The 26,189-nt window shown below is 37.3% G+C and overlaps 1 protein-coding gene across 1 annotated transcript in view; it reads left to right on the top strand.

Annotated features, from left to right (window-relative positions):
* The first annotated feature begins 335 nt into the window (after positions 1–335).
* Cd226 (CD226 molecule) overlaps positions 336–26,189 on the top strand; it is a 63,183-nt gene continuing 37,329 nt past the window's right edge. Inside the window, exons 1-3 of the mRNA XM_051202108.1 lie at positions 336–389; positions 771–842; positions 1,096–1,434. Of these exons, the coding sequence (XP_051058065.1) occupies positions 797–842; positions 1,096–1,434 (385 nt within the window). The 5' untranslated portion in view covers positions 336–389; positions 771–796. The remainder of the gene's footprint in view (positions 390–770; positions 843–1,095; positions 1,435–26,189) is intronic.

Raw genomic sequence — 26,189 nt, 5'->3', positions numbered from 1 at the left:
GATATACCATAGTTATATAAGGTGCAGCCTCCAAGGGGACTTGGCTGGAATATCAAATTTCTTAGCACTGCATAATTATTTTAAAATAAGAAAGTGGAAAAAAAATCATCAGATACAATGGTGCATTTGTATGTATCCTGGACTACATTTTTTTTGTAGCTGGGGGTCCATTCATATATATATATATATATATATATATATATATATATATATATATATTATAATATAGCCAGAAAATGCAGCCAAAGAAGGCAATACCTGAGTGGCTGTCTGCTATGCAGGCTCCTCCCATCAACATTGAGTACTCACCCCCATTCAGCTTCTCAGTGAGGAGTTCCTGACTGTATCAAAAGGGCTCGACTTTCTTGCTTTGTTTCACTTTTCTTCAGGTATTTACCACTTTCAACTTACTACATCTAGTACACCTTTAGTGTTGCATCAGTTTCTCCCTAAGACAATGGCACAGAATTTTATTTTTAAGGCGTGCTTTTGTGTATTCTTGTTGCACAGAGGTCATACTCAGTAACACCAGAAGAAACTGCCTTGAAAATTATTTCTTGAAAGTAAACCTATTAGGTGACAGAGAAATAACTGAACTTTACCCATCCCTGTACATGAGAGAGTAAAGCTGCTTTTGAAGTTAAAACTTTTCCTGTGCTCATACTTCACAGCACAAAATGCAGCTGATAACATCAGAGAGGAAGGAAATGGTGCTTCTTGTTGAGTTGTGAATATAACATCATCTGCATTTTTTTTTTTTTTTAATGCAGGCTAGCCTTCTGAACTGTTTCCAGAGATGGCTTATCTTACTTTGCTTTTGGCTATTCTTCTTGTGCACAAAGGTAAAAACAATCCTATGTCTTCATTTAAAAGTTTTGCTGTCTTTTTGGTGTTAGAGTGTGACATGGTGAAGGTTCCCATAGGTAATTTCTCACTTTTCCAGGAATACTAAAATTTACAAAAGCCCATTTTGTAGATGAAATTGTCAGGATTCACTATGAACATATAAGACTGTTTTTTAAGTCTTGTAAGATTTATCTATTTGGTTGTGTCATCAATGTATCTAACTCAGTTTTTATGTTATGTGTGTTTTAGCACTGTGTGAAGCAACCTTTTGGGACACAGCTGTTCGGCTCTCTGAGACTATGACTCTGGAATGTGTGTATCCATTGACGGATAACTTAACCCAGGTGGAGTGGAACAAGATCAATGGTACAGAGACTGTGACCATAGCTGTTTACATCCCTAACCATCGTATGCATATACATAAAAACTACCTCCATAGAGTGCACTTTCCGAACTCAACCGTGGGGTTCCGCAATATGAGTCTTTCTTTTTACAACGCCTCTGAAACAGACATTGGCACTTACACCTGCTTGTTAAGTATTTTCCCAAGTGGACTTTGGGAAAAGAAGATAAAAGTGGTCCAGTCAGGTAAGGAAAACCATATTTTCCTTTTTTTCTGCTTAGAATACGTAATTCTAAGAAATCCAACTAAAAGCTTAAAGCACTGTTCTGTTCTTTATCCTGTTCCATTTCTAGATCCTTTGTTGTTGTTTTTCCTCAGAGAGTAATGTTGTAAACCAATCCCCATTTTTCTTAATTGCTGTTGTTTCTAAGTGGAGGCATCTCACAGGTTTCAGTGATATGGGAAGAAGCTCAGATTTACATAGTTTACATGATGACATAAGGATAGATTCAAGTGATTTTGCCGACTTGTAGATTCAGAGCCAATCCCTTCTCTCAAAGCTGATCTCAATAACGTCTGATACCATTTCCCTTTTCTGAGCATTTGGCACTAGTTTCAGCCCCTGGATATCTAGGTTCTTTTCTGCATGGCTTAATCTGAATATATTAGCAAATTCTGTGCAAAATTTAAGACAGAGTCCATCTTAAACCTACTTACTTCCTTTAGAAACTAATAGACATTGTATCAGAAAGGGAATGATGATTTATATTAAATATGCTGGTAACTATGCTTTGATTTTTCTCATATGACCAAATGGACTAGGTATGGTACATCAAAAAGTCTGGGTTTTACAGCCATCATATTCTGTAAAAATCTTGTGTCAGTGGTTTACTCCCTCTCAATATGATGAAATCAAACAGTGTATCAAGATGATAATGATGTTGATCATGATGCTTTCCATGTTGAATGTTTAGGGATAATATATTTGAAGAACTTGACTCATGGTCATTTGAGAACAGGTTATTATTAGCATCAGTATTACTGATATTTTCTATTTTTTGATACAAGAAGTATTCACAGACTTTTCAGATATCAGGAAAAGGGGAAGGGTTTGGAATCATAGTTTTTGTCCCTTGGCCCCCATGTCATGTCCCATGAACACACAAAGGAGAATGTTTTGTGCCATTTGATGCAGAGCCTTTAAAAAATGCATATTCTTGAAGACCAATGGTCATGGTACAAGAGGAATAAGAAATGATCAGGAAGAAATGACACTTTCCACATGTAGGTTTTCTTTCCTCTTGGGTATAGCTGATCTTGACTAATTTTGTTATGAAGTGTTAACAAAATATCTTTAAACACTTATTTATTGTTAGTTAATTAGTTAGTTAGTTAGTTAGTTAGTTAGTTAGTTAGTTAGTTATACCACTTAGGAACCCATTTCCACCATGCACAGACACCTGTTTAATGCTTCCTGCTGATTTTAAGTATAAAATTCACTTTGACCCATATTTCCAGAAAAGAAGTGATATGGGTCTTGAAATAGGGTGATGTATTTCACACATGGTTTAAGCTGTCAGGCCTGGAAGGAAAGGGGTACCCCTTCTTGGCTTGTGGTGTCACACATCAGGTAGTTTGATATGTGTCATAGAAGAGAAGATATATGTTGTGTTTAGAGAAGACACATCTGAATGTTTAGCATAGAGCATGGGGTTAAACTGTCAAGCCATTGTTGCATCGATGGAGGATTTTTAGCATCAGTTTTGAAAAAGTTTAGGGAGGTTTTTGCCCCATTATATCACTCAGATTTGCTGCTCTCCTTTGCCTTTCTAGGTAAGTAAAGGAGAGCTTGGGGGATTTGAAAATGGAATGGTGCAAGATTCTATTGGTTGCCAGAGGAAAGGCTGCTGGGTTCTTCATTTCTTCATGTGTCTCTGGTGGTGGAATCCTGAAGCATGTTTGTTGATTTAAAATATAATGATTTTTATCTTTGAAGAACATATTGATGTAATGGGCTAGGACATATGGTCTACCTTATTTTGAGATTTGAAAGGGTAGTTTTTTTTTTTTAATGAAAATGGTGAAATTAAACTTATTTGTTATATTTTAAAATTTGCCTTAAAATATGTCTGAAAAGCTCCTTTAGGGAGCCTTATTAGCACAGTAGGTAATGCCTCAGTCTCATAAAAGTTCCTTTTATGCTTTGTTCACAGCTTACCAAGATCTATAAGTATTATATTTTATATAATATAACTATGGAGTTGATCTATTTAACACTAAAAAAAAAATGGAAATGCAGAAACCCTAATGTGCATAATAGATTGTTGGAATTCTAATGTAAATGAGTTGTTCTACTTAATGTTAAAAGAAAAGCAAACTTAAAAACCAGAAATCCTACTGTGCATGACACTGTCAGGATTTCATGGCAAGGAAAAGTCACCATTATGCTCATCGTTAATACTGACTTCTATTCTTCACTAGTAACTCTGTATGGCTAAGGGATCTTTTCTTTCAGTGCCTTAGACAGATTTCCTAATTCTTCCCCACTGGATACTTGGACATGGACATTCCCTTCAGGATATCCCCACATAGGATTGCCATACATTGTAAAGTCTCTAGTCTTTCCAAGGCCTCCAGCTCTGTGTGTATCTCATGGTATAGCACCATAGTTGGATGTTAAGTAATCTCTAGGCCTTAAAAGGTGAGATATGACATATATATATATATATATATATATATATATATATATATATATATAAAATCACCTTTGTGCTTTATTCCTTCCTTCTTTCCATAGTCTTTCAGTCTAGTATTGAGGTAGTTAGAGATCTTATTCTGGATAAGTAATACTGTTAGTAGAAAGGACTTTAAAAATTGTTAGCTTTAAAGTAGGTCTTTCCTAATTACTGATGAAATTAAATAGAAAAATTGGCTGTATTTTCACAATTCATGGTAAAATATATTGATGTGACTTAGCAGATGACATTTCAAATTCACTCTCTGGTAGCACAGTCTATAGTGGAAGCCTTGGAGAACAGGTTACTCACCTTGTATCTCTGGCCTTAGTAGTCAGTGAAATAAAATATATTTGTAGTTAAATAACCCCCTACCTGATAGGTGGTGACCCACTCAAATATCCTGCCCAACTTTTACTAGATACCCACTTTGTGTGAAGCAATCAAATGTTTCCTGTGGTATGTTTGAATACTCAACCACAGAGAAGAAAATGTTCTGGTGCCAAACTGAAGGAGAGAGGAACCATCATACCTGTTTTGAAATACGATACATTCGTTGGTTAAGGATTCTGCTGCCTTTGATATTTCATTGATTGCGCACATGTGTCAGAGAATTCATACTTATAGCAACAGTGATGATAGTAGCAATATTTAGGAACCACCCAGAAGTTCAAGAGTAAGATGGGCAAATACAAGGGTGGGATGGGGCTCATTCGTGCAGGAGGGAACTGTGTTCCTGAGAAGGGAGGAGTCATCACTATGCTCACCAACAGAGATGAATCATGCTGAGGGAAGTAAGCAAACTGTAAGTGACTTTGGGTGTGGTTCCTGTCCTTTTCATTGTATAGGCATTCAAAACATGGTTGATTGACATATATAAAACAACAAAACAACACCACAGTAAACAAAGATTTCTAAAGCATGATCAGAAAAAATTACAGAATCAGGAGTGACCACCAGCATCTTTAATGTTAATTATCATAGTGATACTTATGTACATTTTTTTTACTTACTAATTTCTCAAAACTATAACATTTCCTCCAAACATGCTGAATTTCTAGGAGATGGTGAAAAATATTTAATTGCAATATTTGAGCAGTTCAAATGTACTTACCTACCTAAGGTAAGTAGAAAAGTTCCACTCTTATTTGGCCTGAAGTTTAGAAAGAAGGAAGCTTCAAGAATGCACTCTATTTATTTATTTATTTATTTATTTGTGTATTTATGTATTTATTTATTTTTAATGATTCAAGAACAGGAAAGTATTGGCTTTAGTTTATAAAAGATATAGAATTAGGAGACCAGATTGAGCTGGTGCCTTGAGTTGTAACATGGCCTCTGAGCACCCGTCACTCAGCATTATGGCATATCAGAGCAGAAAAGCATTTCAAGATATAATATGCCAGTTTTTATATTATTTCATGATCTAGCACATGTGAAAAAGACAGTTAAATTATCAATGAGGAGGTGCAGAAGACTTAAGGACATAGCTTGGAGAAGGGTCAGACTGAAGTGTCTGAAGACTTTTATGTACAAACATGGAAGTCAAAAGGAAGGGAGGGAGAGAGGCAGGGGTGTGGAGAGAAGGATGGAGCTGAGAAGGATCCCTGGTATGGGAGCAGCAGGCAGTGGAACTCACAGTTCCTGGGTTATTACCTTCCTTGCTCCACCTGCATAGATGCTTTAGTTGGTTGTATCACAAGGCTGAAATGTCCATATTCCAGTGCACTTATCCAAGATTGAACACTGAGTAGCTTTTCACTGTCTCCCTCTAAAGAGTTCCATTCATTTTGGGTGGGGCAAGGATGTGCATATTTTCCCCACCTCTTTTCAGAGTCTCTTATTCTTACTTCTTGCTAGTCTCTCACGGTTTGCCCAGGTGCCAGCAGCTAAATGGTTCATGCATGTATATTGACCATTAATGGTGCCTTAGAGATCCAGGGGCTGGGGTGGACTCTAGAGTTGGTAGAATAGTTCCTAAAGATAAAGTTCACCTCCTTATCAAGTGGGGACAGTATGGATCATTTTTTGTTTTTGTTTTTGTTTTTTTTTCTCCTTGGTGTTGGTGTGATATGAGGATTCAAAGGTGGAAAAGGGAGAGTGTCCTAGATCCAGTTTCTATAAATAGGTTTGAAGATATGGGGGAGTCAACTTATCCATTAACTCTTCCACCAAGTCTTTACTAAGAATCTCAATTATTCTAGATAACATTCAGTGATTTGGAAGATAGAAATGTCGTTTATCCTGATTTGTAATCCATAGCTTGTCTTTTTTAATAGGTGGATTTTCAGCTGTCTTTTGTAATCCTTCTAAATATATTATCACACCACCTTTTCAGCTTTCATTTTGTTTATCCAGAATTAACAAAGAAGGAAAAAAATAATGCATGTTAATGACTCTACCCTCATGTAGTACTGTCAGGTACAAAGTGAGGAAGGTAGTGACTTGGTTTGAAAGGTCAAGGGCATTTTGAATGTCAAAGGATCTTCTAAAGCTGGTAAGAGGGCCATTGAGAAAGAATCCCCCAGAACCTCTTGCTACAAAGGTTACTGGAAATTGTTCAGATCTTTATCTTTATTCTTTTAATTCTCAAAGGTTGAGTAAATCCACTATTCTTTCACTAGTCCTTACTACAGCTACTCTTTACAAAGTCTGAAATAAGCTGCTAACCACAAAATCTGGAACATATTTCCTCTACAGAGCAGGCGTTGGGGTGTTGTGTTATGTGGGTGCTGGTATGTGGTGGGAAAGAGGCCTCATGCATGAGTAAGAGTTGGCACCCTTCAGTCTTTGGAACCTATCAGCATCACCATGGAACACATCCAGCCCACAGGTCAGGACCACCTGAGATTGCCTAGGCATCTTTGTTATTTAAATTATTTTTTATTTTTCACCAAATGTCAAAAGTTACAGAGAGCAAGCATTGTTCTTTGTAGAATTATTGCATAGATTATAAATGACCATTACAGGAATTTACCTGTAGACTAGTTAGAATGCTGACTGGAAGCAAGATCACAGTTTGCATTTTATAAAATAAAAACGTTGAATTTTGAATGTACAAACAAGGATTCAAATAAACAAGAAAATACATAACTGAAGAAAGTAAGGGAAATAAAAATCTTGACTCCAGGGATGGCTTGAGAAAATCTTCTGAGGACTTTATCTCAGCTGATGCTGCCAGTGGAAATATCATTTAGAACTGATAAGGAACAATCTGGTTTCTAAACTGGAGTGACCTGCCCCTTTCTTCATGAAAATGGCAGGAAACTATTTCTGAAGACACCAAAGGTTTTGAAACTACTAACAATTTTAAGACCATCAAGTCAATCCTTCTGGGGTCAATGCAAAATGAGCCCCTGGGGCAACATCTCCTGTACTTACTTTAGGATAGTTTTAATTAAATAACTACACTGATGGTGCTGCTGGCACTTCTCCAGAGAGATTATTCACAATCCTATAAATCTTAGTGTGAGAAAATTTCTCCTGACATCAGCTATTTAGCCAACTTACATCTTTAAAAGCACGGTCTTTTTCATAATTTTCCCCACAAAGAAATGCTCATGTTCCATAGGTTTGGAGCATAGGAAAGCGTCTAGAGAAAGATCCATCATAGGATATATGTGTAGGAAAAATCATGTCTAAGGAAAGATCATATCCTGTAGGATATGGGTATAGGAAGGTGTCAAGGGAAAGACCCATGTTCAGTAGGAGAGGTATATAGGAAGTTATTTAGGGAAAGGGTGATAACATGCCCTTTTATATTTACTAACACTTGAAATAGATATGGATGACATGCCTGTGGAATGCAGTGGAGTGAAGGTGGTGGTTAGTAAGGATAGAGTGTGGGTGCAAGCTCTGTGTTCAAATATTCAACTTAATTATCAGAATGCTTATGAAAATTCACATTATGTTTTATTACAAAATTTGGTTTTCATCTTACATTTCAACCCTAGATCCCTCCCTCCCGTTCTCCCACCTCCCCACCTATCCCAATCCCACCTCCCCCATCCACTCCTCGGGGGGATAAGTCCTCCCTTAGGGAGTTACCAAAGTCTGGGATACCATGTTGAGTCAGGACCAAGCTCCTTTCCACTGAGCGAGGCAGGGCAAAGTATCTCATCATAGATAATGGGCTACAAAAAGCCAGTGCATGCACCAGGAATAAGTTCTGGTCCCAGTGCCAGCCCCTTCCCCCAACAGATCAAGCCACATTACTATCGCCCACATTCAGGGGGCTTATGTTGGTCCCATTCATATTCTCCAGGTGTCAGTCCAGAGTCCATGAGCTACTGCTAGCTCTGGTCTGCTGTCTCTGTGGTTTTCCAAGATCATGATCTTGATCTGTCTCACCCCCTTGTTCATATGATCTCTCCTTCCTCTCTTCAACTGAACTTTAGTAGGTCAGCCCAATGCTTGGCTGTAGATCACTGCGTCTTCTTCCATAGTTACTGGTTATAGATTTTATAATGGGAGTTAGGGTGGTCATTAATCTGAATACAGGGAAAGGCTAATTTAGGCATCCTTTCCACAATTACTAAGAGTCTTAGCTGGTCTCATCCTCATGGATGGAGTTTTCCTAGCACCATGTTTCTCCCTAACTCCATAATGGCTTCCTCTATCATGAAATCTCTTTCATTGCTCTCCCAAAAAAGCTAAAACAAGATACAGCAAGAGAAGGCAAAAGCCCTCCTATCTAGGCTGGACAAGGCAACCCAATAGAAGAAAAAGAGCAGGAAAGAGTCAGAGACACACCCACTTCCACTGTTAGGAATCATGCAAAAACACCAAGCAACCTTAACATGTATGCAGAGTACCTGGTGCAGACTCATCCACACCCTGCTTAGCTGCTTGCTGCTTCAGTCTGTGAGCCCAAATAATCCTCACTTAGTCAATTCAGTGGTGTCATGCTCTCCTGTTGTCTTTCATGCCCTCTGATTCCTAGAATCTTTTCTATCCCTCTCATGCAAGATTCCCTGATCCATAAGGATTCAATGGAGACCTCCAATTAGACTCTGCATAATGTCTGGTTGTGGGTCTCTGCATCCACTCTTACCTGCTGCTGGAGGAAACCTCTCTGATGATGACTGGATAAGGTACCAGTCTCTTAGCTGATCAGAATATTATTAGGAATCATTTTGTTGATTTTGTGGTGTTCAAATCTTGATAAATGTTAATGGACTAAATAGTGTTAACTGTGATTCTTATTTGATAACTGTTATGTGATATATTTTGCTATGTTAAGGTTAAAACCCTTCTTTTTATTTAAACATAAAAGAGGAGATGATGGGAGATGCCATTATGTATATATGTTTCTCATACTGGTTAATAATAAAGCACTGTTGGCCAATAGGAAAGGAAGATAGGAGGGACTAGGAGACAAGGAGGAAATAGGAAGTAGTAAGGAGGAGCCAAGATGGAGAGTCTGGAGAGAGCTGGACGCCAGCTGCCGGCTCCCCGGTAAGAGAAATACATAGATCAGCAGAAATGGGTTAATAATTAAGGCAGAGCTAGCCGATAAGAAACAAGTAACCGGGCCAACAGCATTGTATCAAATACAGAGTCTCTGTGTATTATTTGGGGCTGGCGCAGCAGCAGGACTAGACCTGGCGGCGGGAGGAAAAACCCCTTCTCGTTACGTGTGTGTGTGTGTGTGTGTGTGTGTGTGTGTGTGTGTGTGTGTGTGTATTTGGTTCTATCCTAGGTCTCTGGGCTATCCAGTTTCAGTTCCTGACCATCCAGGCAGTGTAGGATATGGGCTGTCTTTCTGGCTCTCAAGTTAAACCAGACTTTGGTTGCCCACTCTACAAATTCTTTTGTGCCATTGCCCCAGCACATCTTGCTGTCAGGACAGACTGTACATTCAGTTGGAATCCAGGTTTCTTTTTTGGTAGCCTGCTGAGTACCTTCTCATACCAAAGTGACTGGAACATAGGGGTGAAGGCTCCATGCAGGTATCAGCTCAAGTTTTCTGTATTCAGTGAGGTATGAAGATTTTTTTTCCTCACCAATGGGGACCCCCATTGTTAGATTTTAGAGAATGACTCTTTATCCTGACATTAGTCTGGATTGTTTGGAGATCTATATCTTCTTTCTTCAGTCACTGGATATAGATTTTTGTGATGTGAGTTAGGGTGGTCCTTAATCTGATTACAGGGAATGTAATGGGATTACAGCCAATAACTTGACTGAATGCAACCCAGTCCCACCACTGAAAGCCTTGCCTGGCTCCAAATGATGACCAGTTTAGATTCCATATTCTCCATTACTAGGAGTCCTAGAATCTTCATAGATTCTAGGAAGGGTGCAATGCACTCAGTTTCCACACTGCCTCAGAGCCCTAGATTAGAGGGAATTTTTAATCATATTTCCAATTAATTCTATGAATAGATAAAGTAAATTTATTTTTTTTCAAACTTCAGGCTAAAATTGAAAACACCATTTTTCACACGAGAAACAACCAGGGAATTCCATTATTATTTCTGATACAAAGCTTGGTAATATTTATGCATTTACCAAAAGATAGTTTCTTTGTTTATTAGCTCATGACATTAGATTTGTCAGAGTATTTTTTTATTATATATTTCTAGGTATGTGGTGCTGGGGATCAAACTTAGGGCCCCATACATGGTAGACAAGCACTCTACCATTCTGCTACTCTTCTGTATACCCAGTCTCTTCTGTATTATCTTTTAACATACATAGTTATGGATAGTTAAATAAATGATATTTATAACTAAAGCTTATATTTCTCTTATATAAGTGTTTAATAAAATAAGAATTTAATCAGATAGAAATATGTTAAATACCAGTACTGCATTTCTTTAAACTGACTCAGTATTTGAATTCTTATTTTTAAAAAATAAATTTATTTCTTTCTTTATTTATTTTATACCTTGACCTCCCTCCTCTCCTCCCAGTGCCCCCTCTCTGTTCCCACCCCCTATCTACTCCTCCATTTCTGTTTATGAAAGAGCAGGTCTCCCATGAGTAGCAACAAAACATGGCATATCAAGTTGCTGTAAGCCTAAGCACCTCCCCATGTATTAAGGCTGGGCAAGGTGACTCAGTATGAGAGGTAGGGTTCTAAAGGCCAGTAAAAGAATTAGAGCTATCCCCTGTCTCGCTGTCAGTAGTTCCACAAGAGGACCAAGCTACACAACTGTTCATATAAGCAGAGTGCCTAGGTCAATCTTATGCAGGCTTCCTGGTTGTTGGTTCAGTCTCTGTGAGGCCTGATGAGCCAAGGTTAATTGACTACTAGAAAAGGGGGGGGGGCGGGAATTTCAGGGTCAGACAAAAACCTAGTGCAAGGGAATCTCGCAGGAAACTACAAGGAAGACCTCAGTTTAGACTCCTAGCAATAGCAGATATGTAGCTTGAACTGAATATCTCCTGTGACCAGATTGGAGCCTAGCCCAATTATAAGAAAGGTGTCATCCAGCAACTGATAGAAATAGATGCAGACCCATAGCCAAAACTTTGGTGGAGTTAGGGGAATCCTGAAGAAGAGGAGGACAAAGGATTGTAGGACCCAGAGTGGTCAAGGACACCACATGAATTCTCCTTTATAATGTAGTCACCATTACATTTTTAGTGAAAATATAAGAATTAAAAAATTAAACCAAAGGGAAAGTTATAACGATATTGGCAAATGACATTATTGTATAGAATTACAATTTATTAAATGTATTGAATGAATGATAACAATCATTTAAATACTTACGTAAATTCCTTCTAATCTCATTGAAAATTATATATGTGTGCATATCTGCAAAGAAATGAGCGGATATCTTTATTGTGAGTTATAATCTCTAGAAAGGCCTATGTCTATGCAACTTAGAAACATAACAGATGGGTAAACATATTACATGGGGGATTGTGCTAAATAGAAGTCAGCATGGCTTGGGGAAATAAGAGGTAACTATAATTTCTTCTGGTTTGGTGGGAACTGTGGGCTGGGAATTTGGTATGTTTTGGATGGTTGGAGACATGCACAATAGGGAAGAGTGGCTTTATATAGAAAATGTCTTATAAAACATCACTGATCAGGGAAATAGGCTTTGAATACAAAGAACATATTTTGTTAGAGGCTGTGGGATAGGTTGGGAAGTACAAGTTTTTGATATTGGATTTCTCCTTGCAGCTAGTATGTGTTTATATGATAGAAGTCACATGTTAGCCACATCTTGCAGTAGTATGTGGGATAGTCGGGTTGATAAAGTAAAAAGATGGGATAGGTCAACTCAAACAGGACAAGTGTGGCCTGAAAGGTATGCCCACGGTGCAGTCTCTTCCATAGCTTACTCAATTTACTTTCTTCTGTTACCAACAAAGAAAGCATCTATACTCAATATCACCTCTCTTTTCCCCTATTGCCTTTCCATAAATATTTATCAAGTTCTGTGAGCTATGTTAGGTCACACATATGCAGTAGGAAAAATGTTTGGGTCCCTAATCTCAGCCTTAGATTTGAATTATAGTTCAATCCAATGCTTGCTTGATGTGGATGCTCTGAACAGGAGATTGTGATGTTAGGAGAGGAGAGGTGGCACTATGCATGTTATTAGAAGGATGGAGCAAGGGACAGGGAAAGGGGAGCTACAGGGGATGCAGTGATGGAAAAAAAAAATAAAACCAAAACATTTGAATTGTCTTAAAAAGAAGGCGGAGAAATTCTGGAATTGAAGAATAATCAGATTATTACAAAAATGGTTTCTTGCTAGATGGAAATCATGCTATAATGGCACAAAAACAAAGTTACTCTCTTTTTAAAGGTGACTAACTTCTTAATAGAGTCATGTAAAAGTTAGTTCAAGGTGAATCAGAAGGGTAAAGAAATGGCTTATTGTGCTGTCAGTAGAAGACCTAGATCATGATTGCAAGGTATTAGGGTAAATCATTAAGGTGAGTTAAATCCATCATGGATGATTGTCTTGTAAATAGCGTAGTAGAGTGTACAGAGGAAAACCATATGAAGGCATGGAAAGAAGACAAAAGTTTGGATTTCCAGCTTTCAGAATTCTGAAAATGAAATGTCTCTTGTTTAAACCACTTGGTTATGCTTGCTCCTCAGAAACTTCCTTTGCCTATCATAATTGAACTTCATTTTCAACTTTATTGGATTTGCAATCACCTAGGAAACACTTCTGCATGTGTCTGTAAGAGCATCTCCTGAGAGGTTTAAACTGAGGAGGCAAAACCACCTAGAATGTGACTAGCACCAGCCCAGGCTTGGTGCTTGGACAAAATAAAATAGTACACCAAGTGGTAGTCTTTTGTTTTGTTTTGTTTCTCTCTACTTTGCAGTTATAAATGCAATATGACCAGCCACCTCACACTCTTTTAACCATGCCTTCCTTGCCATGATGGAATTTATCTTAAACTATGAGTTAAAACAAACCATCTTTAGGTCATAACAGTGAGAACAGTGACTAATACATTGCCCACATTGTTTTCAAATGCTATCCATTTTCTCTATTTCCGCTATGGACATCATTGTGGGGAACATGCTGCATTCTTAGAAGTCCTGAGTAAAGCAACAAAAGAATAGAAGGAGATGACACCTCTTTACAAATTTATCACCATTAATTGTGGGAGGTACATAAGAAAGCATTACTTTCAACCACAATTAAGTGGAACATAGCAACCACTTATGAGTTCCATTTAGGAAGTTAAAAAATATTTTCCTGGATTGTGGCAGAGGATTATGGCATATCTTATTACCAAAGAGGTTTGAATAGAAGGGAAATATCTGATTGATCATTTATGGAAAGTAAATTCAAATGAGAGCAAAACTGCAATGAATGGGGATGATAAGAGACAGTTTTAGAAATGCAGGTCAGAGAGAATGACTGGATAAATAGGGGTAGTTAGGGTGGAAAATAGGTTATCTGGGAGAAAGTAGTGGCAGCAACTATTGTCTCAGTTAGACTCGTTGATTAAGACAAACGAGTTAAGAGTGAACGTTGATTAAGACAAACGAGTTAAGAGTGATATTTAGCTCCAAACTGTAGGAGAATAGGAAGGACTCAGTTTGGAAATGGGAATATGGCTTTTCTTATCTGTAAATACAAATTATATAAAAGAGTTTGAAATTTTGAGTCATATTGTTTTATTCTTCTTTGCCATGTGGTATTTCTCCCAAGGAAATTCTAGGATGGGTGGTAGACATTCTTTTTAATTTTTTAGATTTTTTAATTTTGTATTTTGCCTGGGATTTAGGTGGTTTTCAGATGCCATGTAGGTTCTGGAAACTAAACCTGGTCCTCTGCAAGAGCAATAAATGTGTTTAGCTGATGAGCCATCACTGTCATCCCAAGGTAGATTTTCATCTTAAGATGCCATAGTTCTTACCCTAGTTTGCCTCTTGTTATACACTAAGTATCAAAACATTTTCCATTTTTTCATGACTAATTGGCTTTAATTTAATGACCCATTTACCTTTAGACTAGTACTCAATGAAAATATAGCTTTGTTCTAAAATATGGTGTCAATTTGCCAATACGGATGAGATTTGTGTTGGGCAATTTGGCTGATTGCATCTGTGGAGAAAATGCTATGGGAGTGGAGTTATTCTTCCCAGTAATCTTGCCTGGTCTGTAAGTTAGATAAAAGGGTTATCATTCCTAGGGGGAAAACATGCTATTACTGGTTCCAATAGAAGATTTGAACATTCTGTCAGGGCTTCTCCTGCAAAGTTACTCTCTCCTTATTCCCTGAAAAATTTTATCATTTGTGTCACAGTTTCACTCACTCTCTCTTTGATGTTTTGAAATGTTTTCTGCATTTACTTTAGAGTTTTGGGCAGGTATTTTCAAACATTCTTTTGGCCTTGTTAGTATTTGCACCTCTGGAAATTGTGACTCTTCCCAGATGGATGGTCTTTTTGCCTTTCTTTCGGTTGTACCTTCATCTGATTATGACACTGGCTTTGCATTTTAGCCATAAGGGGTTTTATTTTAAGCATGAACCCTTTTAGAGCTGTTAGAATAAATTTCCCTTAGACTTTCAAACATGTTTTCTAGTATCCTTGGGGTTTCTTTTGGGATTTTTACCTTTTAAACTAGAACTTATGTTATGTATTTGAAAAAACCAGAACATTTGCATTTTAGTATGGTTTTGATTTGTTAAATATGTAAAATTTCCAGTGATCATTTTTAAACTTTGACTTTTTGTTCAGAATGGCTGTTAGTTATCTGAATTGCTTTAAAGCACACGATTTATGTGTCTCTTTCTTTCCATAGCTCAATGTAAAATTCAATACATTTTTATTCTCATGGATTTAAAAAAAAAGCATTTAGAAGAACAATCTGAGTATACTAAGATTTTTCTCAGAGAGATTCAAGACAGAATGTGGACAATTTAGCTACTTCCTGGTCTCTGTGTGTTTAATTCTTCTGCCTGATGGTTTTGTGTACTATTTACCTTTATTCTGTTGTTTGAGCCAGGATACTGATAGAATCACATGGGGAACTGGTTTCTGCCATACAGAAATTTGACTCCTGTAGAAGTTGCTACTTAAGAGCTGAGCCACAATGTCAGTAGATGATAGTGTATCTCCTTTTTAAAAAGCCTCATTTTTATAGATTATCCTTTTCCCTCCATTCTGAATATGATATGTCACTTTTGTTGGTGTTGTCCCTTGCTTATTAATCATTTCAGTATTAAAGACATGAGTATTTGTGTTGATCAATTGTGATTTTCTATTAGAGCTCAGAGGAAGAGAATGATTGAGGCTTCATTAAAGAACAATAAGGTTTTAAAATACTCAGAATGGTTGGGATTATGTAGAGAAAATGGAAAATTTTGTTGAAAGCAAGAGACTTGAAAAATCATGTGTTGATGAAGAGGTCTGGGTTCTAGTTGGTCCAGATTTCACCCTGCTGTATTGAGACTCATCACCCGCCATGCCCCAGACTCTAGGCATGTCTTTTTCAGCGAGACCCTTCCTTTCCAATGTCATCCCAGAACTTGTTGTTTTTCTACCATTGTCCCCTTCAAAACTGCTCTCATAAATTTCTGTGAACCTCTTCACTTTAACGATATCTGGAGTGGAGCTGTGAAGACTGGGAAGAACCCTACTCCTGGGCATTTATTCTCATCATTGTGGGTCCTTGAACTGTACTCTGAATCTTGGTTTCTTGACATTATCCATTTAGTGAAGAGGTGATTCCTAGTTTTGATTAAATTCAGCAGTTCTAAATCATGCCACTGCAGTTCTTTAATATTAATTATTCTATTAACCCTGGTTGTCTCTTAAACATTACAAACATTCAGAAAATATACAAGGTCATTCTTCTCAATACTAAAATTACTTTTCATTTCTGATACTAGGTCTGCATTCATATATAAAATAATGTATTCCTCTACTTAGAGGAAATTAAAAATCTTGCAATCATGGAGGATTTCCTATGTGTGAGGGAACTGGTAATGATGCATAATAAGTGAGTGAGGAAGGGCTATTAATGTTCCTTTAAATGGTTATCCAGAGATAGCCAACTAGAAGGTTCCATAACAAACTCTCAGAGGAAGAACAAAACTCAAACTAAAACCAAAACATAGCAAAAATTCAGGATGAAATAAGGGTTTAGGAAAACAGGATCAAGTCAAGGTCACCATGCTAGTAACATGTCAATCACCAATGCAATGTGGAACATCAAAAGTGATGCCATTTTGTGTACAGTTACTACCTTTGGCTAGTGAGGAGACAGCTCATTTAAGTTCATTTTCAGAGATAATAAAAATGACATAATTATGACATATGAAGAGCTCCTGTGGTGTATGCACTAGGTACACGATGTCTGGTCCTCTGTGTAGAACAGTTCACTCCTGGTATGTGGGATTGTTGGCCTCTTAGAGACATTGCCTGGGAGAGTTGAAACCTTAGTGCCCTTCTTTGAGAAGGAAGCTGCTACCTATATGGAGCACTCCCCATGTGATGAATCAATGGGAAATGCTGCAGTGGAAGAATGGGAAGGTAAAAGGCATAGACGGGGTACCTTCAGAAGTTCACATGTGATGATGCTATCAGGATGAACATAGAATCTGAAGATTTCAGCAGACAGAATTATCTGCACAAAGACATTAAGTGAGTAAGGATTGTGAACACATGAGTTTTATTTTTTTTAACATAGTAATTGTGATGACAAACTATGTACATTGTGAAACGAGATGGAACAGAGATGTGTGGAGGCCGATTGTACTTGCAGAACTCTTGTCATGTTAGAGATACCAAAATTTCAGGTTTGCAAGCAGGGATAGCTGAGATCAAATTTGTATTTGGGAAGGAATTTCCTCCCATGGGAGATTTGGTTATAAATTTTCCACCTCAGCACAAAAACTAGAGCAACTGTATTCTAAAACAGTGACAAGCTGTGTCCATTACCTTCACATTGCTAGGTGGATTTCATGTCATGCATCTCCATCCTTTCCACCTCTATATCCCTTCATATCCACTCTCTGTCCTTGCAGCCTGACCCCCAAAATAAAGTAAAATAATATTTTAAAATAAAAATAAAAAAAATCTTGTCATGAAAGCTGTAGTGTCCCAGAGGTCAGCTCTCCTGCCTGCTTTAGGGGGTGAGGGGTGAGGAGGGAACTTTCCCTCACCCATGTCTCCTGCCAACAGGGTCAGCTCTACCATGTTGCCTAAGTGAGGTGAGGAACCTGCTTCCCCAAGTTCTGCAGCTGTGAAGGGCAGAGCCAGCTCTCCCACTCCTATGACCCTGGGCCAGCTCTCCTGCCTGCCACAGGCAATGAGCGGGGAGGGGCAAGGAGGGGAGGCATCGATGAGGAGCCCCTGCCAGCAGGGTAAACTACTGTGCTGCCCAAGTGAGGTGCAGGTGTGATCATCTCTTTATACTGTACACATTTAGTTTGATTTCAGTAGACCCTTTAAGTATTTACAGCCACAAAGTGGTTCAGAAGTCCAAAGTTTAAAGTCTTTTTCTGAGATCCAAGGCAAACTCTTAAGTATAAGCCCCTACCAAATAAAGAAGCATGTCATATACTTCCAGTGCACAATGGCATAGAGCAAACATTGCCACTTCAAAGGGAGAACGGGAGACTAAAAAACAAGACTGAAATCCAGCAGCCTAGACAGCAAATCTTTTTTTTTTTAATTTTTCTTATTTTACATATAGAACCCAGTTCCCTCTCCCTCCCTCCCTCCCCCTTCCTTTCCCTCTCTCCTACCCTCCCATGCCTCTCACCACCACCCTCCCAACCTATCCACCCCCCCCCCCCCCACTCCACAGGTAGGGTGATACCTTCTTTTAACTCCTTGTCTGACATCCGTGGCTGGAACTGTCGTGACATGGATCTCCATTTATTGCCTGCAGCTTTCATCAAGCTGATCCCACTGTTTCCATTTTCAGGGAGGGATTTGGAAAAGGGTGAGAGCACCTTGATGAGCTGAGTGATTTTACTTTATAAGCAGCATAAACATCACTTTTAGTGTCAAGTCTGTAGGGATATACTTTTTGAGGGAAGTTTATAAATATGAAAATTGGACATACCACTGGTACATCTTGCAGCAGAATGAATGGAAAAATTGTATGTAAAATGGATAACCTTCAGAGTTTTTTGTTTGTTTATTTTTGGCTTTGTTTTCTAGTTTTTGGTTTGGGTTTATGGAAAGAATGAGAAGCAAAATTGGTGGAAGTTAGGGAGTTCATGTACCTTATAGCAAGTAATAGCCTCTATTTTGAAATAATTTCACTTTAAAAATCCTTATTCAATATTTGGAACTGTTCTATAAACTACTTAATAGTATGAATCGGTCTTGATAAACAATTTTTTTTTCTGTTAGACTAAATCCTCCTCTGAATTCTTCAACAAAGAACAATGAAAATGAAAATATACTTTGCTTGGTGTTATTTGTTTCACACAGAGATAATATTCATTCTCTTGCAGCATTTATTTATCCTTAAAACTTAGATAATCTTCTTGCTTTAAGCTCCTTCAAAAAGTACTTATCAGTTCATTTTTCTTTGATAGTAGGTATTGATTGAAGGCTCTTGCCTGCCTCCCCAGTGATCCTTTAAATGTTGTGGTGCAAATGAAATATTTTGTCTTATGTAATGCTTCCTAGTTCAAGACATCTTTGAAATATTTTAAGACACATTTTTCAGTAGTGTACCAGAATTTTTCCTTATGTGTTTGTGAACAGACCCTAAACAACTTTATGGAATGTCTGAATTGACCTGGCTTATTCATTATTCTACTTAATGTTGAACATAATTGGGAGAGGCCATAGTCATATTTTGTTTATCCTTAAGAAAGCTGAGGTATTGTCCAGCACTCACATGACCCAGCAGGTGAAGCCACAGCTGTCCAAGTATTTTCTGGATAAAGTTTTACAATTTCTCTGTATTTGGCATTTATCCCTCTCTTTTTTCTTTTTCTTTTTAATCTTAATTTTGTCTTCTAGAGACTCCAGCAACCATATTATTTTCAGATCTTCCTCCATATTACTATTTGTGTGAGGTTATGTTATCTCTAGTCTCTCTATTAGCTTCCTACATAGATCAGTATATAAAAACCTTGAAAAGAATCACACCATCCTGCCAATACACTCAGTGTGAGAAGTTAAAGCTGTATTGTGTAAGGAGTACTGTTTTTCCTCCTGCCGCCACCTGGTCTGGTCCCGCCGCCGCGCCAGCCCCAATTAACACACAGAGACTCTGTATTTGATATAATCCTGTTGGCCAGTTACTAGTTTCTTATCGGCTAGCTCTGTCTTAAGTATTAACCCATTTCTATGTATTTCCACGTGGTCTTACCGAGAGCGGAGGAATGGCAGTTCTGTTCTCTCCAGGCTCTCCATCCTGACTCCTCCTCTCCTCTTCCTATTTCCTCCTTGTCTCCTAGTCCCTCCTATCTTCATTTCCTATTGGCCAACAGTGCTTTATTATTAACCAGTATGAGAAACATATACAGAATGACATCTCCCATCAGTATTGGCCAACGATGTATCTTTACTTCAGTCTTCCCAGTCAATTCCTTGTTTATACTGGGAGTTTCTAAAGTCAACATGATGTAAGATAATCTCTAGCTTTGTTCCAAGCCAACACTTATTCTTCTACTTAGGGCAATTATTCTTATATTGCTTCTTTATATACTCACATAGCACTTTTTAGTGTTAATTCTGATTAATGTTATGGTTACTTAGTAGTTTCTAGGCCCTGTGACAAGAGGACCACATCTGCCTTATTATCCACTTCATCCTTTTATCTTCAATCCCTATCATACACTAGTCCTTTATTAAAATAATTTTTGTATTTATTTACATTTGTTGTGCAGGGATGAAACTAAGGTCCTCATGAATGCTATGCAAGTGCCTCTATTCCTGGCAGTGGAAAGATGTGGTAGAGCTCTTAGCATGGCCATATACCAGAAAGCAAAAGAGAGAGGGTTGGTATCATCTCCAGAGCCACACCCCATAATTACCTACTCCCTCAACCAGGTTGCATCTCCCAAAAATTCCATAGTCTTCTTAATGGTACCAGTGCTGGGGAACCAAACACTCTAATCATTAGCTTCAGATTCAAACTTTCTTCTGAGTGAGTTGAAGTTGCTCATGTCTTTCACCAATGTTTCCCTGTTACTTCAAACAATTTGATACTTTTCAATGACTTTGGTTTCCATTAAGTGGTATAAGGATAAAGTTATATGCATAATTATGGAATTATCATTATGAAAATAAATTTAGAGAAATCAACTATAATAAAGCAAATTGGGTAAGAAGTATTTATTTAATTCGCAGTGATGTTGCTAAGACATTTCTCTCATATAGTTGCTGGTGTTATTAGCAAAGCAGAATGTTGTACGTAAAGCAAATTGGGTTTCTGTTGTAAAATGACAACATGACCACAGCAACGCATAAAGGAAAAAACGTTTAATTGGGGTGGTTTGCTTACAGTTTCAGAATTTCAGTCTTTTATCATGATGATGTGACATGACCACATGCAGGCAGACATGGTGCTGGAGAAGTAGCTGAGAGTTCTACATCTTTGTGGGCAACTGGGTGTAACTTCAGCTTATATGAGACCTCAAAGCCCACCCCCAACAGTGACACATTTTCTCCAACAAAGCCTTACCTACTCCAACAAGACCATATCTCCTAATGGTGATACTCCCTTTGGGGAACATTTTCTTTCAAACAAACACACCAATTTAATTGATAAAGCAGAGCACTAGGCAGATAGAAGGCTACCAGAAGCAAAGAAGGAGTGATGGAATTTGGGGCTTGGAGGTGAAGGCTGACCAATGAACTGGGATGCTGACATGTGAGGATACCATTTATAACAAATAATGACATTAGAAGAATATCACACAAAGCTTTAATGTTCTATCAATATTCCTTAAAGCAAAATTGATGAGAATGAAATGAATGCTGATTAGGCACAGACATTAAGTGTAATCAGCTCTTGCCTTCTTTTATATATGGACTGTTTCTGGGTGTAGATTCCAGTTGATAAATCATGTTTTCACATTATAAAGCTAAAGTCTCTAGTCCAGTGACTCATCAGAAAGCATTATTTTGTGCTTAATTCTTGTCTAAGCATGAAGAAAACATTATTCTTATATTACTCCATAAATCAAGCCCATCACTGATACTTGTTGAGTTGACAAATGTTTTGAGTCATCTCTTCCTGAAAAACATTTACTTAATAGAGATTAGTCTGCTAGCCTCTTATTCTTTCTTTTATTCTAAATTGTTTTTGACGACAGCTTTCATTTTCTGGGTTTAAATTATATCTCAAGGAAAAAAAAAACATGGAGATGAACAGATCATCAGTACTATATAAACCATTCACCAACTCTGGAATAGTCTTAAGTTTGATTAGTTAACTTGTGTTATATTTTATCTTATGTAATTTTTAAGCACTTCTGCATTCAACTAACACCCTGCTGTAACATTCAGCATAATTTTTCCTTTGTCTGTGGATTTTTACCAAGAACTCACTGTCTTGGGAGTTTTCTCTGTTTACTGAGGACATCAGTGACTTATTTATATACAGCTTTCAGATGCCCAATTTAAGTCTGTGAATAAATTATTTTGGTCATTGCGTAGCAATGAAAAGATGCTGTGTTCTCTTATTATTCTGTGGCAATATGCCTCTGAAATAAAGTAGCACACTGTGATAAACCTCACCTTGATCGAAGCACATTAGGGTAGATTTGTAATTGCTGCTACTGGCGGGGGCACATCCTGTGATTAGGCTCAGATCCCCAAATTTTATAGCTTTTTGTTTTGTTTTGCTTTTAAAAGGCAAGCCCATAAATGTGATAAATGTAATTCCAAGATAATGGAGTTAGGAAGCCATTACTGAAGGCAATTTTGGAGGAAAATGGAGAGTGTAAAATGATGACTTTAAAATATTTAAAATTATGGAGGTGGAAATTAAATTGCAGACTTTGGAGGGAAGTATGCACAGTGCAGGAAAAAGGAAAGTCACCCCCAATTTAGAGTTAGAGTTTACAGTGAGATAAAGAGTCAGAGAGCTTGAAAAACATTGACTAACTATTTAACAAGAAGCCATTACAATTAGTTCCTACACTAAAAGCATGGCATATGGCAAGAGGAGTTGTGGCTTCATAGGTGTCACAGTCATCTGAGCCTTTTCTGACTTATCTGGAAGCAGTTGAGTTTGCTTTTCTAAAGTTCATTTTTGCTTTCAGTGTTTATAATTTTAACATGGTTCCTAGTTGAATTCCAGCAAGCAGAGAGCCATAGGACAATTAAGAAAAATGCACAAATTTTTAGAGCGCATTGGGTGAGATTAAATATAGGTAATTTGATAATTTACTAGCATGTCTACATACTTCTGTGTATTTATCATTTATCCTCCTCCTAAATTAAATCAAGTAGTAACATTTTCCAAATCTACCAAAAGTGATATTGTCTCTCATGTTGAACATTTATAGGTCATCTTAACTGTTTTGAATGCATTGATAATGAAAAGTAGCTACAGACATCATCTCAAGGTAATACACATATTCCCTGAGCAGGACATTTAGAATCACTGAGGCCTCACAAAATGAAGATTGTTCATGTGGCATTGTTATCAAATGCTGTTTATGAAATGAATAATTTCTTGTAAATTTTTTATCCTTCAAACTAAAACTTCTCTTGGTTTAAAATTGAATTTCTAGAAAAGTAACAATGTATGCTAATGTAGTTTAAAAGTACTTTTGAGCCTTTTCTCATACCACCTTTATTTCAGATGAGGCAGTAACCATTCACATTGTTAAATGTAATTCCTCTAAGGGTTATAAGGCTTGGTCTACAACTCAACACATCTTAAAAACAATAGTTCCTCATCTGATGGTATGGGAGTTACCTTAAAAGTACAGGCATTTATGTTTTATTGTGAGTAACAGAGTGACAGCTAAGTGTGCCTGGAATGGTTTTGGTTATCATTTTCAACTAGATGAAGGGCTAAAAGGCCTTCCCTGTTTTCAAATTTCTTCCAGAAGAAATGCTTTTCCAAAAGAGCAATACAAAAGACCCAGCACAAAGAACAAACTTTACTGAGAAAATAAGAAATGTGTTGAACCATTGAAAGGAAATGCCTAGCACAGGTTTAACTCAAGATCTAAAGATAAATACTTCTTTAGTCCATGAACATAGTGGATTTATTGGCATAGGCTGTGGATTGCAAATTTGTTTTTTGGAGTTGCTATTGGGCTTGAAGAAAGTCTTCTATTTCTTACAACCCCAAGGGATAATGCTTGATGGGTGTCAGGAAATAATCAAAGATCATCCATCAAGTCCATGGGATGCACTGTGACCTCTAGAATTGTTTTTAATATGCCATATGGAATATTTTACACAGAGGTGGGATATTGTAGTCAGGGGTTCTCTCTTACTGAAGTATTATATGCAAACAAATTCCTTGGGTAGATATGAATCTTATTTTAGTTTATTATATAGAAATAAAGATTAGAAGATATGATCTCAATGAGAGTTACCCAGATTTTGGAAGGGTCTCTAAGATAAATCTTGAATTTTTCTTAACTCAGGTTGTTTCTAGAATCTTAAAAAGAACAACAGAGATGATGGAAAAAGGAAAGCAGACATTATGAAGCATCTTTTGTTTTTCCCTTTTCCTGTCTTAGATTGTAATCTCCATTTGTCTTGAACTGGTCCTTCACATAATGACATAAAAGCAGAGTGTTTAAGTAGAATATCTGAGGCCTGCAATAATTTTTCTAATTATAATATCTGATGCCTGTACATACAGTATTGCTTTCAGAGGAATCCCTATAAAGTGCTCTTCAACTGTCATTGATACTTACCCTGTGGTCAGACTTTAAATGACAGATGACAAAGGTTGCTATTTAAAAGGAAAAATGTACATATTGAATTAAATCTTAAGTGATATACTTTAATGAATAAGCAAGGATAGATGATTTTTCAGAAATTGTTTTAATTGATTTTCATTTTAAAAGAAAACAAAAACAAAACAAAACAAAAAACCAAAACCAAACCAAAACAAAAACCTGCATGCTGGAACAGACCTGGAACTTCCTCTTTGAAGAGTGACTCTTGTAGTATTAGAAAGTTGTAAAGCCTCTAAGCCACAACAAAAATTGGACCTTTAAGAGATCCAAATGGAGAAATAGTGGTATTTTTCATTTGACTGTAGTCAATAGCCATTTAATTGGACTTCAGGTTGAATAGGAAGTTACTTAAGCCTTTCTGGAACTGTCAACCTAGCAACCTATGCAGGATGAAGAGATCTTACACCCAAGAAGAGAACCTGCTGCTGTCAGCTTCCTAAAGACATAATTTCTATATTCTCTATACTTTTTCTTCTACCCACAGATAAGTGTATCACTGAGCCCTTATCAAAGAAGCTTTTTTTGGTGACAGATGGAGATTATTTCAGAGATTTTCAACTGGTCAAAATGCAGAGAATGAGTTACTGTGGGATGCCCAGCTCTATTGAGTTCCTCTAAAGTGAAGGTTCAGAGAATATCATGGAAAAGGGGTTGAAAAAATTCTAAAAGAGCCATAGGCCTGGGATGACTATTGGTAGATTATGTTCCCTAGACATAACACATAGGAAAAATATACTCATGAACTATCAACAATATATCTTCTTTGAAAAGATGAACAAAATGGCCATGCCAATTACCCTGCTGTGATGAGAAGAATCAATTGTGTACCAGATGGACATCTGCATAGATTATCCAACACAAAACGCTTAGTCCTGAATACATGGATGTTAGAGCAAAGATGAATGGATTCAGTAGTCTACGTGTACATGTGTGTTTATGTTTTATATGTACATGCGCATATGTGTGTACATGTGGGAAGACAATAACAATTGAAGAAATCACGAATTTGGGAGGAGGATGGAGGAGTTGGAAGTAAGAATAGTGTAGATGTGATGCTCATTAATGGAAATTCTCAGAAATACCTCCCCCCTTCTTAAGTACTACATGTTAAAAAACAAAACTAGTTTGAAGAATCTCCATATCCACATAGTAACTGCACTAATTTACACGCTTAACTATATTATATGTTATTTGTAACAAGTAAGTTATGGAATCAGCCTAGGTGACTATAAACTGATGACTGGATAAAGAAAATATGACATCACACACACATATACAGACACACCACACACACACACACACACACACACACACACACACACACACACACACACAGAAGAATTAAGTTATGGCATTTTCAGCAAAGTGGATTGTACCATTATATTAAGTGAAATAAGCCAGACTCAAAAAGAGAACTATGTTGTGCTTTCTATCATGTCTGGAATTTAGAGAGAAAAAAGGAGCTTGAGAATAAAACACTATTAAGCACATGGAAAGGGGTAAGGGAAAGGAAGGATGAGAGAGAAAAGTAGGGAGGTAATATGATCAGAGTATATTATATGCATATGAAGGTATCACAAATGACATCTGATAATTCTACAATTAATTCCTGATAAAAAATAGTAACCCCCCTTTTTTTCTAGTTGTGATAAAGCTAGTGCCTTTATCACCATGAGAAATGAGGAATGTAAATTTCAAAATCCTCAGCTCTTGTTATCTGTAACAATCAGTAACAAATCCTTTAGAAAATTTAATTCTCCAATTATTGTGTTTGTTTTCAGACTCTGTCAATGCAATGTTCTTATTTTTCTTTCTCAGATGTTCTCAATATTCTCTACTTGTCTCTTTCCTCTGGTTGCTTTCACACCATCATGGGTAGAGGGATAGAAAAGATGCTGCCACAGGTACAGGGACTA

This window comes from Phodopus roborovskii, unplaced genomic scaffold (assembly GCF_943737965.1).
Source record: "Phodopus roborovskii unplaced genomic scaffold, PHOROB, whole genome shotgun sequence".
NCBI classification, from domain to species: domain Eukaryota; kingdom Metazoa; phylum Chordata; class Mammalia; order Rodentia; family Cricetidae; genus Phodopus; species Phodopus roborovskii.
This window is presented reverse-complemented; position numbering and strand designations above follow the sequence as displayed.